Source organism: Geotrypetes seraphini, chromosome 15, assembly GCF_902459505.1.
Source record: "Geotrypetes seraphini chromosome 15, aGeoSer1.1, whole genome shotgun sequence".
Lineage (NCBI taxonomy): Eukaryota > Metazoa > Chordata > Amphibia > Gymnophiona > Dermophiidae > Geotrypetes > Geotrypetes seraphini.
This window is the reverse complement of record NC_047098.1, coordinates 25,342,762-25,361,008: the sequence shown is the minus strand read 5'-3', so window position 1 is coordinate 25,361,008 and position 18,247 is coordinate 25,342,762. Positions and strand designations below refer to the sequence as shown.

General features: G+C 44.1%; 1 protein-coding gene across 5 annotated transcripts in view; it reads left to right on the top strand.

Moving 5' to 3' along the window:
• The window catches only part of CLSTN1 (calsyntenin 1), a 117,862-nt gene that overhangs the window by 60,436 nt on the left and 39,179 nt on the right, over positions 1–18,247 (top strand). For all 5 annotated transcript variants that reach the window (XM_033921645.1, XM_033921643.1, XM_033921647.1 and 2 more), the window contains 2 exons: positions 7,652–7,900; positions 17,980–18,101. In XM_033921645.1, coding sequence (XP_033777536.1) covers positions 7,652–7,900; positions 17,980–18,101 — 371 coding nt within the window. The remainder of the gene's footprint in view (positions 1–7,651; positions 7,901–17,979; positions 18,102–18,247) is intronic.

Genomic DNA, 18,247 nt, shown 5'->3' with positions numbered 1-18,247 from the left:
CGTCTTTTGGTGGCGAAGCTCTTCGGGATGGATTCTTCCTCCGATCCCTAGACTTCGAAAGCGACCTCGGCCTCACCTTCGACCGAGACTCCTCTTGCTTCTACTGCTTCCACCTCGAGCCTCATCAGACTTTCATCGTTTGCAGCGGCTCTCTCTTCGACGACATCTGCTGTATCTTCCCCTGTTGCCTCAGGTCAGACAGCTCAGCAGAAAGTTCCAGCGGTGGTTCTTAAAGTGCCTAAGACTTCCAAGTCGAAGCACATTTACACTGCCTCGGTGGAACCTCCAGCCAAAGCAGGTGGTCCGGTTTCAGATGCGGATCCATCCTTGCCAGCTTCTTTCCAGACCATGTTGGAGAAGCAATTCATTCAGTTCCTTACTAATATGGGACCGAAGCTTCTTCCTCTCATCCAGCCTGGGCATTCTGCAGACTCCCACGAGGTCGAGTCGCTTCCTTTGTCTCAGTTGAGCTTACACACTCTTTGCAGGGAGAAGAGTCTCTGCGAGTGTCTGGTCTGGCATCTATGCACGTGAAGCAAGGAGCAGAATCTTTGTAAGTGCCTCGGCAGGAATCCTCACACTCTATACAAGGAGCAGTCTTTGGGAGTGCATCGAGGTTCCTCCATCAAGCCTCTGGAGCTTCGATCTACAGCCTCCAGTCCTATCCATTCTTTGGTGGCATCGGCTGCTTCTGTCTCTGAGGCGAAGTCTCCTCGATCTTCGAGATCTGCTTCCAAGCACCGTTCTCACCGACGATCGAGGCCTTCATTGAGGCATACTTCCAGGCATAGTTCTTCTAAAGAACTTCCCTCTTCAATTAAGCCTCGATCTACTCTTACTTCGACTAGACCGCCGACTCCTCGATCGAGGTCTCCACTTCCACACCTCGAGGTAGCAGTGGTTTTGATTGCTTCGTCCAAGTCTTGATACCTTTTTTCCTGCCGAAGCTTCATCTTTGACCCAGGCTGCTTCGACGTCCTCGAGTCCTTCTCGAGGCAAAGCATTGGCGGATCAGCTATCTTTCTCATCTTTTCTTTGTCAGATGGCTGACTTGGATCTTCAATTAGATGCTGGTTCCAAATACTCTAAGGAGTACCGTGAAGTCATGCATCTACCTCAACCTCCGGCAGTCACTTAAGCTTCCTTTTCACAAGCTTTTGTCTCAGATTTTTGCCAGATGCCTGGAGACCCCTTATACCATACCAGCTGTTCCAGGCAAATTGGACTCTAGGTATAAAACTGTACATCGTAAAGGGTTTGACAACTCACAGTTATCTCATCAATCCCTGCTTGTGGAGTCCTCCTTAACCTTTTCCTATCGTGTGTCCCAGATGACGGGACATTCCAAAAATGACATAGACAGTGGATAAACATTCTGTATGGACTAATAAAGAGCCAGGAACACAAAATATTTGAATTTACAGACTTATGACTTATTTACATTATGTTTACAATAGCCGTAAATGATAACAGTGAATAATACAAAACTTTGCTAAAATAATTATGATTGGAACCAGCGTAACGTAAAATTTATTACGATAGGAAAAGGTTAAAGAGGTCCTATCCTTCCAAGGTTTATGCCACTGTTCCTCCTGGAAGGGAAGGGAAAACTATGTACAAATTTGGACTTCGCATCTATCAAAATTCTATGATGTTCTCTAGAGTCCTCAATTATAATTTTCATTTTATTACTTATTTTGAGTTCCTCATAACTCTTTTACCTAAATTTCTGAGTTATTTGAATACTCATAAACACTTTGAATTTCAAGAAGTCATTGCTTCTTTATCACAACTCAGATTACATCTCCTTCAGTCGTCTTATGATGCCTTTGAGTTGTCTGCCCGGGCGGCTGCTTGCTCTGTAGCCATGCGTCGCCTTGCCTGGCTTCGTACCATTGACATGGACCCTAATCTTCAGGACCACTTGGCTAATATTCCTTGTGCAGGCAATGACCTCTTTGATGAATCTATAGAGGCAGCCACCAAGAAATTGTCTGAACATGAAAAATCCTTTGCTTCTATTGTCAGATCTAAGCCAAAGCCAGCTCCTGCCAAAACTACACGTCCTCCTCCTATATAGTCAGAGGCGTTTTGCTCCAAGGACGGCCCCTTACAATTGTCCTCCTCCTAAGCAACAGCAGCCTCAGAAGCAACAAAAATCTCAACCTTCTGCTGCACCTAAGGCTACACAAGCTTTTTGACAGAGCATAACCTCCACCGTTTTGACTCTGACTTCTTTTCCCCCTATAGGAGGTCATCTCTATCATTTTTACCACCGATGGACGACAATTACCTCCGACCTCTGGGTGCTGACCATCATCAAGGAAGGATACTCTCTTCATTTCACTCAGGTTCCTCCAGACCTTCCTCCAAAAGAGTATCCTTCCAGTCCATCCCAGACCGCCCTTCTTCTTCTGGAAGCTCAAGCTCTGCTTCGTCTCCATGCCATCGAACCAGTTCCTTTGGAACAGCAGAACAGGGGGTTTTACTCCCGTTACTTCTTTGTTCCGAAGAAGACAGGCAATCTGCGACCCATTCTGGATCTCAGGGCTCTCAACCAATTTTTGGTCAAAGAAAAATTTTGCATGTTATCCCTTGGCATCCCTATATCCCCTTCTCAAGCAGAACGACTGGTTGTGCTCTCTGGATCTCAAGGAGGCCTACACTCATATTCCCATTCATCCGGCCTCCCGTCAATACTTCAGATTTTGGGTGGAGAATCTGCATTTTCATTACAGAGTGCTGCCCTTCGGCCTGGCTTCATCTCCCAGGGTGTTCACCAAGTGCCTGGTAGTGGTAGCAGCAACTCTAAGGAAACATGGTCTTCAGGTATTTCCCTACCTCGACGACTGGCTCATCCAAGATTCAACATCTCCGGGGGTTATTGTAGCGACCCAACGGACTACCTGGTTCCTACAAAGTTTGGGATTCGAAATCAACTTTCCCAAATCCCAACTTCAGCCCTCACAGAATCTACAATTCATCGTTTTGGATACTATCCAACTCAGAGCATTCCTTCCACAACAACGTCTGGAAGCTCTACTTCAACACTGTCATGCAGTTTCTTCCCGCTCTTGCATCTCAGCGAGACACATGATGGTACTACTAGGTCACATGGCCTCACAGTACAGGTGACTCCTTTTGCCAGACTTCACCTCAGAATTCCTCAGTGGACTCTGGCTTCTCAATGGACGCAAGCTTGCGATCCATTTTCTCAACACATAACAGTCACTCCTTCTTTGAAGCAGTCTCTCCGTTGGTGGATGCTCTCTTCCAATCTTTCCAGAGGCTTGCTTTTTCAAACGTCCCCTCATCAGAAGGTCCTCACGACAGATTCTTCGACCTACGCTTGGGGCGCTCATCTCGATGGTCTCCGTACACAAGGTCACTGGACCACTACAGATCGTCAATGTCACATAACTCTGTTGGAACTCAGAGCGATTTTCAAGGCTCTCACCGCTTTTCAACATCTTCAAGACCAGGTAGTCCTCATTCGGACGGACAACCAAGTCGCCATGTATTATGTCAACAAACAGGGAGGGACGGGATCTTCATCCAAGGAGCAAAAAATTGCTTGGCAGACAACTTCAGTTGTCTTCTGCAACCTCACGAATGGACCCTCCATTCCTCGCCTCTTCATCACATTTTTTCACAGTGGGGAATGCCTCAGATAGACCTCTTTGCAGCTCCCCACAACTACAAACTGCCTCAGTTCTGCTCCAGGATATACTCTCCTCATCGCCTCGAGGCAGATGCTTTTCTTCTGGAATGGACGAATCTCTTCCTATATGCATTCCCTCCATTTCCTCTCATTCTCAAGACTCTGGTCATGATTCTGATTGCTTCTCGGTGGCCGAGACAACCTTAGTACTCCCTTCTACTTCAACTCAGCAGCAGGGAGCCATACCTGCTACCAGTTTTTCCATCTCTGCTTACACAGAGTCAAGGATCTCTCCTTCATCACAACCTGCAGTCTCTACACCTGACAGCTTGGTACCTCTCAACATGACTCCTCTGTAGTTTTCCTCAACCTGTCTCAGACATTTTAGAGGCTTCTAGGAAACCTACCATTAGACAATGCTATCACCAAAAATGGACTAGATTTTCTACGTGGTGTTTTTCTCATGATAAGGAGCCCCAACATTCCTCCTTATCTTCTGTTTTGGATTATCTTTTGCACTTATCAACTTCTGGCCTCAAGTCTACATCGCTCCAAGTCCACCTTAGTGCAATTGCTGCTTTCCATCAGCCTATTGAAGGGAAACCCCTATCTGCTCATCCGGTGGTTTCCAGATTCATGAAAGGACTTTTCAGTGTTAAACCTCCTCTCAAACCGCCTCCTGTGGTTTGGGACCTCAATGTTGTTCTTGCTCAACTGATGAAGCCTCCATTTGAACCAATTGACAAGGCTCATCTGAAGTATCTCACTTGGAAAGTGGTGTTTCTCATTGCCCTCACTTCTGCTCGCCAAGTCAGTGAGCTGCAAGCTTTAGTTGCTGATCCACCTTTCACGGTATTTCATCATGACAAGGTGGTCCTTCGTACTCATCCTAAATTCCTCCCTAAAGTGGTCTCAGAATTTCATCTCAACCAATCCATTTTCTTCCAGTGTTCTTTCCAAAGCCTCATTCTCATCCTGGAGAAATAGCTCTTCATACTCTGGACTGTAAACGTGCTTTGGCCTTCTATTTGGAACGCACCAAACCACACAGAACTGCTCCTCAACTTTTTGTCTCCTTTGATCCAAATAAGTTGGGACATCCTATCTCTAAACATATCCTCTCCAACTGGATGGCTGCTTGTATCTCATTCTGCTATGCCCAGCTGGATTACCCATACACAGTAGAGTCACAGCCCATAAAGTCAGAGCAATGGTAGCTTCAGTAGCTTTCCTCAGATCTAAACCTATTGAGGAAATTTGCAAGGCTGCTACTTGGTCCTTGGTTCATACTTTCTCCAGACGGGATGGACAGTTTGGCCAAACAGTTTTACAAAATTCTCCTAAATTGCCAACACTCCCATTGTTCCGCCACTTATTTCCGTCAAATGGGATGATCAGTGACACTCAGAAAAGCACACAGACAATATAAAGCATAAACAATAACACTTTATTATACTTATATATATAGATGAATATAAAAATAGAATAACATCACCGTAATCTCAGGCAAACACTCCTCTTTCACAATTGGGAATCCCTGCAATTGATAGGGGGGTAGACACAGGAGACTGACCCTTTAGACATCTTGGATTCTGTCCCTGGAGACGTCTTGGATTCTAATGTTAGGGTCAGAATTCCGGTCTTATATAGGATGAAAACTGCGGAGTTCATAGTACAAACAGAAACAGCTGGTCCAGCGTTCTTTCGGCACACCCGGTGTTCTTTGTTTTGACAACACCCAGGTCAAAGAGGTCAAGATAGCAGATACTTGTTGTGGAAACCTTTGATGTTGTTTGGTTTTACTGTCCTTTTGATGCTGTTTGGGCAACTCCCAGGTCAAAAAGGTCAAGCTTCCCATCTGGTTCTTACTGTCCTTTTGATGTTGTCTTGGCAACACCCAGATCAGATAAGCAGACTTGAGGAGACATATTATGTAGTATGTTGAGTTTCAGTTACCCCCTGGCCATCGGCATAACACCCACCATCCCATTCTGGTTAGTTTGGAATAGGCTGCCTGCTTGTCCTGGGATAAAGCGCAATTACTTACTGTAACAGGTGTTATCCAGGGACAGCAGGAAGCTATTCTCACAACCCACCCACCTCCCCTGGTTGGCTTCTCTGCTAGCTATCTGAACTGAGGAGACGCCCCCTACGCTGGTCTGGAAGGCACTCGTGCATGCGCGGTGCGGTCAACTCGAAACTTCTGTTTTTTACAAGCAAGTCTGCTTGCGAGTTTCTGCATCCGGGCTCCGCTGATGACGTCACCCATATGTGACAATAGCTGCCTGCTGTCCCTGGATAACACCTGTTATGGTAAGTAACTGTGCTTTCCCTTCCCTGCCAGGCTCATCACCCAGCCCCCCTCCCTCCCTGTCCTGCCAGGCTCTGCACCCCTCCTTCCCTTCCAAGATCAGCATCCAGCCCCCTCCCTCCTCTGCTGGTCTCTGCACCCAGACCACCCTTCTACCTGGCCCTGAAAGGTTCTATACCCTGTCCCCCTCCCGATGCCTTACAGGCCTCCACCGAGCCTGCCTTAACTACTCGTAGTCCAGCGGTGGGCCGGGACAGGAGGGTTCCCTCCCGCCTCCTGTCCTGGATGACTTTCAGAAGTTTTACCTCCTTCCATCGTCTCCCGCATTCCTTTCGAATCCCTGGTGGTCCAGTGGTAAACCGCAGTAGGAGCGACTTTCCTTTGCTCCTTCTCGTATAGAGCTGCTAGTTGATTGTTTGCCGCAAGTTCTCCATTGGATTCGTATGATCATTTCAGCGACTTGTATTGCCCGAGGTAAGCAGCCACCAGTTTCTCTTACAGCCCACATGGCTAGACATGTTGCTGCCTCATGAGCAGAATCTCAAGCAATTCATCCAGATAACATTTGCAGGGCGATTACTTGGTCCTTTCTTCATGCCTTTACCTGGTTTTTCAAGTAGATGTGGCGGCTTGCTCTGATGCCACTTTTGGGACCTTGGTGTTGTGGACAGGCTCTTCTGTTCCTCACTAGACACTGCCATTGCTTTGGTATGTCGCCTAGAGTATGGAATCTGGAAGGGACGTAACAGAATGGATGATTAGATTTTTACCTTCAATAATCTTTCTGTTAGAACATAAGAACATAAGCAATGCCTCTGCTGGGTCAGACCTGAGGTCCATCGCGCCCAGCAGTCCGCTCACGCGGTGGCCCAACTGACTACCAGTAATATAGGATGAGGAAAGTTCTATTACCTTGTTAAAATAATAAAATACCCTAGGAATGACAGGTGGGATGGATAAATATTTGTGCTTTATTGTAGGAAGATTTTATAGTGCAGTGAACTTAAGCAATAGCTTGAAACTGAAGGTTTTAAAAATTATGTTTAAAAAAAAAAATCATGTTAAGGTTTGTTTAAAAAATTTATATTCCACTTACACCTAAGTGGATTACAAAAAAAGCACCATAATTATAAAGTAAAAACCAGTATAAAACACGATATAACAATATATAGATAAGATTTCCATTAAATCACTTCATTCCTTCAGTCACTGCATCTTAACCACTTTAAAAACTTCTATAAAAAGAGATGTTTTTAATAATTTTTTAAAACTCTGAAAATTATTATTCATTCTCAATTGTCCATCCACATTATTCCAAAGCTTCACTGATATAGCCATAGCTCTGGTATTCGCATACCTTACATGCTGTAATATATCAACAGATAAATGCATTGTGTTCTCCGATCTTAAGAATTGACGGGGCTGATGTAATGCCACAACATGTGAAAGATAAATTTTTGGTGAATTGCTTGAAAAATAAATATTAACACCTTAAACACTACTCAAGATTTAAAAGGTAGCCAATGTAATTTTCATAGTAAAGATATCCACATGCTCAAATTTATTGTCACCAAAGATTAAGCATGCTGCAGCATTCTGAACTACTTATAAAAGTTGAAGGTTATGATGACGTTTTTGATTCCATGGTGGGGTTTTTTTGTGCTTCCATTGTGTTATAGGTGCTTCCTCAGATACTGTGGATCTGCTTCCCCCTCCAAGCAGCACTGCTAATTGGACTTCTGGGCTTCCTACTGATAATGGCCATGACAGTGACCAGGTGTTTGAGTTCAATGGCACTCAAGCAGTGAAAATTCCAGATGGTGTGGTGATAACTAACTTGGAGAGGCCATTTGTAGTTTCTGTGTGGGTACGGCACGGCCCTGGCAGCAGGGAAAAAGAGACCATCTTCTGCAATGCAGATAAAACAAGTATGTTAACTTGATTTTCACTAACTGGGGGTCTTTTATTTCTTTTGGATTTTATAAAAAAAATTTCTGCCCTCATTTGACCTCCAGCTCAGTTGGAACTAGCCTCTGTTGGGCTGTGGCACCATGAACCTTTGTTTGCAACTATCTAGGATATTTCCCCTACCTCAAGTCACTTGTTCTGGTCATTGTGCTGACAGTCTTTGATATATGGCCAGGCACCAGTGCTGCTTTCAGAACATGGCTTTGGGTTCCAAGTCTGGTCTCTTAAATGACACCACGGTGCAGTGACTGTGATAGACTCCCTGACTCCTTCTGCAAGGGTTGTGAAGGCTGACTGCAGGACCCCAAGGAGCAAGCATTTATACCAAGAACAAAACTAAGGTCTTTTGCATAGCTTGTACAACACAGGTACTACTCCTGGGAAAATTCTGTGCTACTGCGCATTGCAAAATTTGCACAGAATTCCCCACTTCTTGTAGACTGTGCAGAACTTTGCCTTTCCCTGCATATTTCTGTGCAGTCTCCTATTGCAGTGCAGTGTGATACAGGCACTTTATTTCCGGCTGCCTCCCTGTACATTCCCCACTCCATCATGGCAAGAGGAGGAACTGCACAGACACAGTTCACTGCTTCCACCTTTTCTGTTGCCTTGGTCCCCAGTGGTTCCTTTAAGCCGTATGGCTGTACAGAGACCAGTGTGGCTCAAAGGAACAGTTGGCCCATGATGATAGAAGAGCAAGCTGGAGTATTTTGGGGGGGACTGGAAAAAAGGTGGGTGGTATGTGGGGGTGAAGGGTTGCTGAAAGGTGGGATGTGGAGGGGTGCTAGAGAAAAGTGGTTGGGGTGTGTGTCATGGGGTGGAGGGCTAGAAAAGGTGGATAGAGGATGTGTTCCATAAGAGGGAGAGGGCTGCCTCAGCGCCTGCTCTCTTCAAAATGACAGTGCCCTGCCCCTGCCCAGTACATCCTGGAATGCACTGGAAGTGGGCATAAACACCATATAAGGAGAAAAACTACAGAGTGCTGCCATTTTGAAGAGGGCAAGACCTGAAGCAGGAGGGAGTAGGCATCCTTCCTGTATGTTCCAAAGATATATGTGGGATCGAGGGTTGGGTGAGATAAGATGAGGTATGAAGGCCTGGCCACTAGAATGCCAGAGATTTTCTTAATCTTTGAGGTGGGGGATGTTTGGTCAGGGTCTCTGGATATGCACAACTCTTGTGGACATACCCCAGGAAGTTCTGATCTCTTTAATGACTAAAGTTCAACACTGACAGTATGTATATATGAGGGTAATTTGAAAAGTTTGGTAAAAATCAAGTTAAACAACGTAGTCTCCTTCGAGGGCTATACACTTAGACCAGCGAGTTTCCAGTTTTTTCGTTCCGTCAGAAAAAGAGGTTTTATCAGACTCTGCAGAATATTCATTGATGATTTAATGGACTTGCCATCTCATGGAAATTTACCAAACCTTTCAAACTATCCTTGTAATTTGCATGCTGTTAGTGTTAAGTGTTGGTCACAAAAAAGACTGGCTTTTCTCTGGCACTGTAGAGGAACAACACTGAAGTTCTATGCATCTATCCCTCAGTACATTCCAAACCTCATTCTGGAGTCACCAGAGATTTTGACTATACTCCTATAGGAATCCCATGGCAACTTCTTCCATTCCTGCAGGTTTCTTGGGAGTTCCACAGTCCTTATTCTTGAGCAACGCTCTACTTTGTGCATCAATGTTTTTTCAGCCAGGGCAATGGTATTCCACATATAATTTTTTTTAGAGGGGAGGTACAGGGATCTACATCGTATGGGACAGGTTAAGGGAGCCCAAGGATTGTTGAGATCTTTTCAGAAACTTCAACTGCAGTTTGGGTTAGTGGAGAGAGAAAGACATTTTATTACTTACAGTTGGCACACTATGTTAAAAGTAAACTATTAGCAGGAAGAATAGGCGAGCCTTATAAAGGGTTTGAAGAGTTGTACACTAGATTAAAGAGTATTAAGGGATTATTGATGAAAAGCTTCTTTTCATGGTAGGGTGGAAAACAGTTGGGGATTCACTGGAGTGATAAGAGTGGCAACAAATCTTCGAGACAGTGGCTAAGACCTTGCATTCTACCCCACTGACAGAAGTGTGCTACAAGGTGCTCTATAGGGACTTACTTGCCTAGGTTTTAGTGCCCTGTGCTGGTGGGGTTGTGGCATGGTGGGTGACTGAGCACCTGTAATGGAGGTGTCTGAAGGTGAGCGCATTTTGGGACAGGGTAGCATAATGTGTGAGAGATGGTGAGCCCAGGTTTTCCCTTTTGACCACACTGCAAATGGTCATTAAAAAGTGCTTCCTTAGCTCCTGCAGCAGATGAATCCAGAAACTACCGTGTTTCCCCGAAAATAAGACAGTGTCTTATATTAATTTTGGGTCGAAAAAACGCACTGGGGCTTATTTTCGGGGGATGTTTTTTTTTTCATGTACAATGATCATCTCTCCCTTCCTCTTCTCCACCTTAATCCTCTTTCCTTTTTCTCCCCCACATGTGCAGCATCTTTCCTCCCCTCTCACCCATCCCCTTGTGCCTTCCCTCTGCAGCATCTTTCTATCCCTCCCTCCCATCCCCCCCGTGCAGCAGAACTCTTGAATAGCATCTTTCTATTCCTTTCTCCCATCCCTCCCAGTGAAACAGAAAACCCTTGAGCATCTTTCTATCTCTCTCTCTCTCTCTCTCCCCCTCCCATCCTCCCAAAGCAGAACCACGCTGACCCTCCCACCCAAGACCAACATACCTCCCTGAGCAAGGTACATTGACGCCACAAGCTCAAAGGTGTGAAAAAGAATAAAACATGCAAAATTTCACTAATGTAAAGTTGCCAGTAAATTTATTGTTTTTTTATCTTCAATCATGGCACACCAAAAGAATACAGCATAAATGCATTAGCCATTACATTAGTGGGAGATCGTTATAGTTGCCAAATGCTGGCCTTCTAATAACGAGCTCAACTTAGGATCTCCAGATCCTCTATTATATACTTTTGGCTCATTGTGACATCATCAGTTTCTCAACCAATAAAGATCAACAAAGGAAGTGTTTAAAATTAGACAAAGAAATTCCTCTACGGTTAAAAGTTAGACAAAGTTTCAGAAAATTACTTTTGATTTCTGAATATACATTAACATGTTATAACGTATTCAAGAGAATCTACAATTATTAACAGGGTGCTGAAAATTGGTCAGCTTGCTTGTCAGCTAAGTTTCATCCACACTCAGTGCTGAAAAGTTGTCAGCCTGAAAGAGGGGCTGCCTTCCCCTGAGCTGACAGTCTCACACACAGTGTCTGACTCTAATTTTTTCCAGATGTTGCTTTAAGATTTCTTTAGGTTGCAAATATATATATTATGTTCTTCCACCAATTCTTTCACATCCACACATCCATATTTGCTTCATTCATACTTGCTTGGCCAAGCATTCATTCATAATTTTCATTCATATCTATATTTAATTCCTGTTATATCTTAGTTTGGGATACTTCTTCTCAGCTAGCATATCTAGTATCAATTAACACCGCGATGCTGGGAACAAAGACTTGGAAAACAAAATGGATTCCAAAGACTGAGAAGATATAGAAAAGACAGAGAACCAAAATGGATTCCATGTAACCCTGGTTTCCTTCATGATCTGGCCCAACAGCAAAGTACATAAAAAGAACACCATTCTTTCCCTTATATTAATCTGTAGTGTGTTTTTCTGGCTTTAGCTTTTTTTTTATATTCAGATTTTTATTCATCAGTTTGTCATACGCTTCTATTGGGCGTGGCCTTAACTAACACATATGCTGGTATCTAACTAGAATTACCCAGAATCATACAAAAAACAGGCGCTTTTGTAGAAAAACTCCACAAAATTACTGCACTATCATGTTCTGATATCCATTCCATTACCGTCCCATAAACATCACCCCCTACTGGCCACGAGCCACTACTCCTCACCCTCCAAACAGCAGCATCTGCAGCACTCTAAACAGGCTGCTTTGCAGTCTTCTCCCACTGGGTCCTACCCTCTGCCATATCACTGTGAAACCGTCCAACATCAGCATTGGCAGGACTCTAAACAGGCTGTTTCACAGCCTTCTCCTGCCGGGGCCTTCCTGTGCCGTATTGCAACGCTTTTCAAAATTAAATATTAAATGTATAATGTTTCGTCCTAAAGAAACACGAATCTAAGGAGGCTCCAGACATTTTCCCTGCTAGCCCAATGTGTGCTTCCCATATTTGTTTCTTTACTATAATTATTGTAATTCTACCCCTGCCCCTTTTGTATCATGTTGGTCCATATTTGGTTTGGTATATGTTCTTAACTTGTAATATTTTTAAACTGCACATAACTTAGAAGTGTTATAAGCGATACAATCAAATTTTAAATAAACTTGAAACTTGTAATAGGTTGTGTCTATCTCCCAGCAGATGGAGATGAGAGTACTTAGTTGAACTTTGCCTTATTGGATGTACAGCCTTCTGGTCAACTAGCATGCTCAATCTCCAGCAGGAGAATAGATGGGTTCCTACTAACTCTGTAGCTTCTATTCTGGCCTAAGACAGTTGAACTAAGGGGTGCTCTGGCTGTTCTGTGCTAGCTTTATGGGGATACACTTGGTCCTCCCAGATCCCTTCCCCACCCTTTGTTTGGGGTACACTCTGCTTTTATGTGTTTCCTTTCCCATTGACAAAAGAAAAAAAAAAGATTAAAAAAGCACAGCTGAATTAGCCCTTCTGCTGACTCTAATGGAAGCAAGGTCCATTTAGTAGTATAAGACTTGATTCTGGACTTCCTATTTCAGTTTCAGTTTCTTTAAAAATTTTACTTTCCATTGGATCTAGCACGGCTTTGGAGCTCACGGTGACAGTAGGTAAAAAGGTGTTTATGCTACAGAAGGTGGCAAACACTGACAGGAATGTGCTTGAGCGACTGTTCTGAGTCGCCGACAGGGGACAACACGATGGCAGCTGAGGGTCCACTTATTTCTTGGGGGGTAAGAGTGCCTGCATTTAACTATGTCTCCTGTGGCTATTTTGAAAGCACAGGTTTAGAAACATAGAAATAGACGGCAGATAAGGGCCATGGCCCATCTAGTCTGCCCACCCTAATGTCCCTCCCCTACCTTTGCCCTGTGAATAGATCCCATGTGCCGATCCCATTTGGCCTTAAAATCTGGCACGCTGCTGGCCTCAATCACCTGTAGTGGAAGACTATTCCAGCGATCAACCACCCTTTCAGTGAAAATGAATTTCCTGGTGTCACCTCGTAGTTTCTGCTACCATAGCACAGGACTGCTGCCTTAGTTTCTGCTACCATAGCACAGGACTCAGCTGGTGTTACGCGGTTTCAGTGCTACCTTCGATTTGGTGGCAAGTCTCTTCAGCAAACCCAGTTGAGGGGTTAGGCCAGCATCTGTCTCTCTTTCTCCGGCAGAAACCTTTTCCCTAGAGTTTATTTTGCTGCTTCATTGAGCATATTTGCTGAAGGGGTTAGGGGCTCAGATGTCAGGAGCTGTTTCTCCTATGACTTCTATACAGGCTTCTGATGATCATCAGGCTCAAATGCAGTCTTTGCAGGGAGACTTTTCAGCTAAGTGCAGGTGGCTGATTTCTTCTTCTGAGATGGCCTCTTTGTCTCCCATCTTCTTCTCATTCCCTGAAGGAAAGGGCAGAGTCCCCTGTAGAGGCTTGGGCAGAGGGTCTTGAAGAGGAAGAAATATTGCCCATCGAGGCTGATGATCCCATGGTGGTGAGAGTGTTTCATAGAGAAGAACTGACTGCCTTTATTACTAAGGCTTATCCAGAGTCTTAATACCTCCTCTCCTGATTCTCAGCTGTCAGCTTCTATCAGTCCTAGGATGGCTAGTACTAGAAGGCCTCCCAAAGCCTTTCCAGTGCATGAGGCAATATAGGAGTTGATTTCAGTTCAGTGGTCTACACCGGATGCAGGTCTTCAGGTAGCCAAGTCTATAGCTGGACTTTATCTGGTATCTCAGGAGAAACATGATAGATTCTGGATACCATGAGTCGATGCACTTTTGGCAGTGGTCACTGAAAATACCACCCTCCCAGAGGAGGGTGGGGTTGTCCTAAAGGATGTTCAAGATAGAAAGCTTGAAGCTTCATTGAAAATATCCTTTGAGTTTCAGCACTGGCTTTATAGGCAGCTGGGTGCAACAGATTACGGACCCAGTGGTGGAATCTGCTTCTGCACTGCCTCCAGAATTTCTGGATATTGAGTTTGGCCTGGCATATCCAGCGGATGCCCTATACAATCTTATTAGGACCTCAGCTAAGCAAATGTCTTTGGTGGTTACATCTAGATGTTTCTTATGGCTTTGGGACTGGGCAGCAGATGCCATTTCCATACAAAGGCTGATGAAGCTCCCTTTCAGAGGGAACCTGTTGTTTGGCAAGGATTTGGAAAAATGTATAAAAGATTTTGGAGATTCCAGAGTAGAGAATGACACAGTGACAAAATTCATCACCGTTCCTGTCCCTGTGGATAACTGCGGGAAACCATCTTCATGTCATTCTTTAAGGAGAGAAGGAAGAATCAGAGTATGAATAACCACAATCATTGACCCGCAAGCTTTGCTTTGAAGAATGCTGGTGTAGAAGGACTGAGGTTGAAATAGACACTAGAAAATGACATGGGATTATTTCCCGCTGTTATCCGCAAGGACGAGGACAGTGACAAATTTTGTCACACTGTCATTCTCTATTCCAGAGCACAGTAGTGACCAGAGGATAAGCCAAAGGGGTCCTTTAGATCCTCACAGGCTCGTCTCCACTTCTGGGACTCCAATTGTTATAGACCAGCCAAGGCTGAGTTCTCTTTGAAACCCAAGTTCATTCAGAAGCAATCCTTTTGCATGGATAAGAGGACTACCCCTCAGACTTCCTGCTCTTCGACAGCACACATAAGAACATAAGAATAGCCTTACTTGGTCAGACCAATGGTCCATCAAGTTCACTGGCCCGTTCTCACAGTGGCCCAAAACCCAAAGGGTAGCAACCAGCTACGCTTTCTGCTTTTACCACAACTTCTGATAACGCGTTCCATAATTTAACAATTCTCTTGAGTGAAAAAACATTTCTTCCTATTGGTTTTAAAAGTATTTCCTGCAGTTTCATCGAGTGTCCCCTAGTCTTAGTACTTTTTGACGGAGTGAAAAATCCAATCCACTTGTACCCGTTCTACTCCACTCAGGATTTTGTAGACTTCAATCATATCTCCCCTCAGCTGTCTCTTTTCCAAGCTGAAGAGACCTAAGTTTTTTAGTCTTTCCTCATACGAGAGGAGTTCCATCCCCTTTATCATCTTGGTCACTCTTCTTTGAAACTTTTCTAGTGCCGCCATATCTTGAGATAAGGAGACCAGAATTAAATGCAATACTCAAGGTGAGGTCGCACCATGGAGTGATACAGAGGCATTATAATATCTTTAGTTTTGTTAACCATCCCTTTTTTAATAATTCCTAGTATCTTGTTTGCTTTTTTGGCTGCCGCCGCACTTTGGGCAGAAGGTTTCATTGTATTGTTTACAATGACACCCAGATCCCTTTCTTGGGTGCTAACCCCCCAAGGTGGACCATAGCATCCGGTAACTGTGATTCAGGTTATTCTTCCCAATGTGCATCACTTTGCATTTGTCCACATTAAATTTCATCTGCCATTTTGACACCCAGTCTTCAATTTCCTAAGGTGCGCAATTTTTCATAATCTACATGCGTTTTAACAACTTTGAACAGTTAAGTGTCATCTGCAAATTTAATCACCTCACTCATCATTCCAGTTTCCAGATCATTTATAAATAAGTTAAATAGCACCGGTCATAGGCGAAACAACCCCTTAAATGTGACTTAAAAGATAGTCCAAAATCAAAAGCAAGCAACACTTCTTTTTGCTTTAAAGTGGAGCAAAACTTCACATCATGATGCTAGCTTCTCTTCATCTTCCTCACTGAATTAATAAAAAACCGACGATGGCCAACATTTCATGATCTGCAGTGTATTGAAACTTTTCCTCAGATGCAACTTCCTGTTTCCGGTTGCGTCAGAGGAGACGTTTCATGCTTCCACGCGTGACTTGTTTAAAGGCTCGGGCTGCTCGGAGACAGAAAAATGAAAATCGCCAGCAAAGGTAAAGGGAGGGAGATGCCCGGACCTCTGCGATTGGGAGGAAGGAGATAGGGGGTTGCTGGACCGTGTGATCAGGAGGGGTGATATGAGGCAAAGCACACAAAATACTTAACTGCGGGAACAAGGCTGTTCACCTCTCCACGGGGCAGTGAATGGCCTTGTCCCCGTACCTGCAGCAACCAGGTTGTTTTCCTCCCGGTTTCAGCGGGTAACCCATGGCTAGTGTCAATCTCTATAAGAGATACATGGGGAAGAGAAGAATGTGAGATGGAAATGTTGGATATGGTGGTGGAGAGGGAAGAGGGACAGTTTGAAGGGAATGCAACATGGGACTCGGAAGGGGGGGCACTAACTTGGGGCATGGAAGGGAACAGAAAGGGAGAATTGTTGGGCATGAGTGTGTGAGTGAGAGGAAAAGAGGTGGTGGCACATAGGGAGAGAGAGAGGAGAGAGGTAGAGATGCATGGGGAAGAGAAGGATGAGAGGGAGAAAATATTGGATATGGTGGTGGAGAGGGAAGAGATTGAAGGGGATGCAAGGGGGAGGAATGTTGGATATAGTGATGGAGGGGAGAGGTGTGGCATAGTGCTGGAGAGGGGTGATAGGTAAAAAGTTGGGCAAGAGGGGTGGGCAGTGGTGAAAGATGCTGCACATGATCTGGGGGGTGAGAGGGAGAATGTTGGATGTGGCAGTAGAGGGGGTGGGAGAGATGCACCATGGATCTCTCTCTCTTTCTTTCCCCACTCCCTTTGCAGCAAAGGAGGGGATGAGAGAAAGACAGATGGACAGTGAGAGAGAAAGGGAGATGTTGCCAATGGGGTGGAGGAGAGAGGAAGAAAAGTTGGATTCGTGGAGGGACAGAAAGAGATGTTGGTTGGGGAAGGGAATAAGGTCCGGAGGAGGGGAAGCATGCAGGATTCAGAAAGAAAGAAATGTTGGATGCACAGTCAGAAGGAACTGCAACCACAGACTAATAACATCACCAGACAACAAAGGTAGGAAAAATGATTTGATTTTCAATTTAGTGATCAAAATGCATCAGTTTTGAGAATTCATATCTGCTGTCTATATTTTACCCTATATTTGTCCTTTTTTTTTTTTTTTGTAGCTGTTCCTGAGATGACATTGCATATTTTAAAGTCATCTGCCTTGACCTCTTTGGAAAACACCTCCCCCTGCGTACAATGTGCTTTTTTAATTTTGTGGCTACCGTTAAATATTGTTAATAAGATTATATTGTGTATATATGAAAAATGAATGGAATAAATTGCATTACAATTAGTAATATTATTAAGGGGGTGGGGTCAGGAGCGGAGCTTGGGCAGGTCTGCTGTAGAGCTTGGGCGGGGGGGAGTATTCAGTTGATATTTGTTAGACTTAGGAGGTATGTGGTTTAAAGAAGTTGGAAAATACTGCCTTAGGGGAAACACTGGTAGGGGCAGTTGGCCCTTTTGTCAGCTGGGAGCAGAGGTAAGAAGCAAGAATCTTAAAATCTATAAGTTCTGAGTTACATACAAATCTGACTTAAGAAAAATTTAAAAATATAACTCGTTCTTAACCAGGGGATTGCCTGTATAAAAAAATAGAATAGAGTTCATAAAATGAACTTGTGGGAAAGCTGTTCTGTTCTAGTACATATGAAGTGACATCACCCACTTGTGTACCTGAGTCATACTGATGTCTATGGAGAACTACTACTACAATTATTAATTATTTATTATTTATAGAGCACTACACCTGTTACAGGTTTGCAGCTTTGCTTTTCAACAATTGCTGAAGGGTGTTTTATACTCAACATAATTTATCCTAGCTAGTCTCTGCTATATAGTTTCATTTGTTTTTTCGAGTTAATCCTCTCAGCTCTACAGGGGGATTACTATAGACGTTAACAATTCTGGATTGTTTGCAGATATGAATCGTCACCATTATTCTCTCTATGTACACAACTGTCGACTGATTTTCCTCTTCCGCCAAGATCCTTCAGAAGAGAGAATATATAAACCAGCTGAGTTCCACTGGAAATTAGACCAGGTAAATGGGTGATGATGCATATTACCAGAGCTTCCTTCTGTGTTCTTAGACAATGTGCTTTGAGATGGGAAAGAGATGAGGGGAACAAAAGTGGAGCTAGGGAAAGGAAACCCTGTGTCAAATCTTTCTCTTTGTTTTAATTTGTA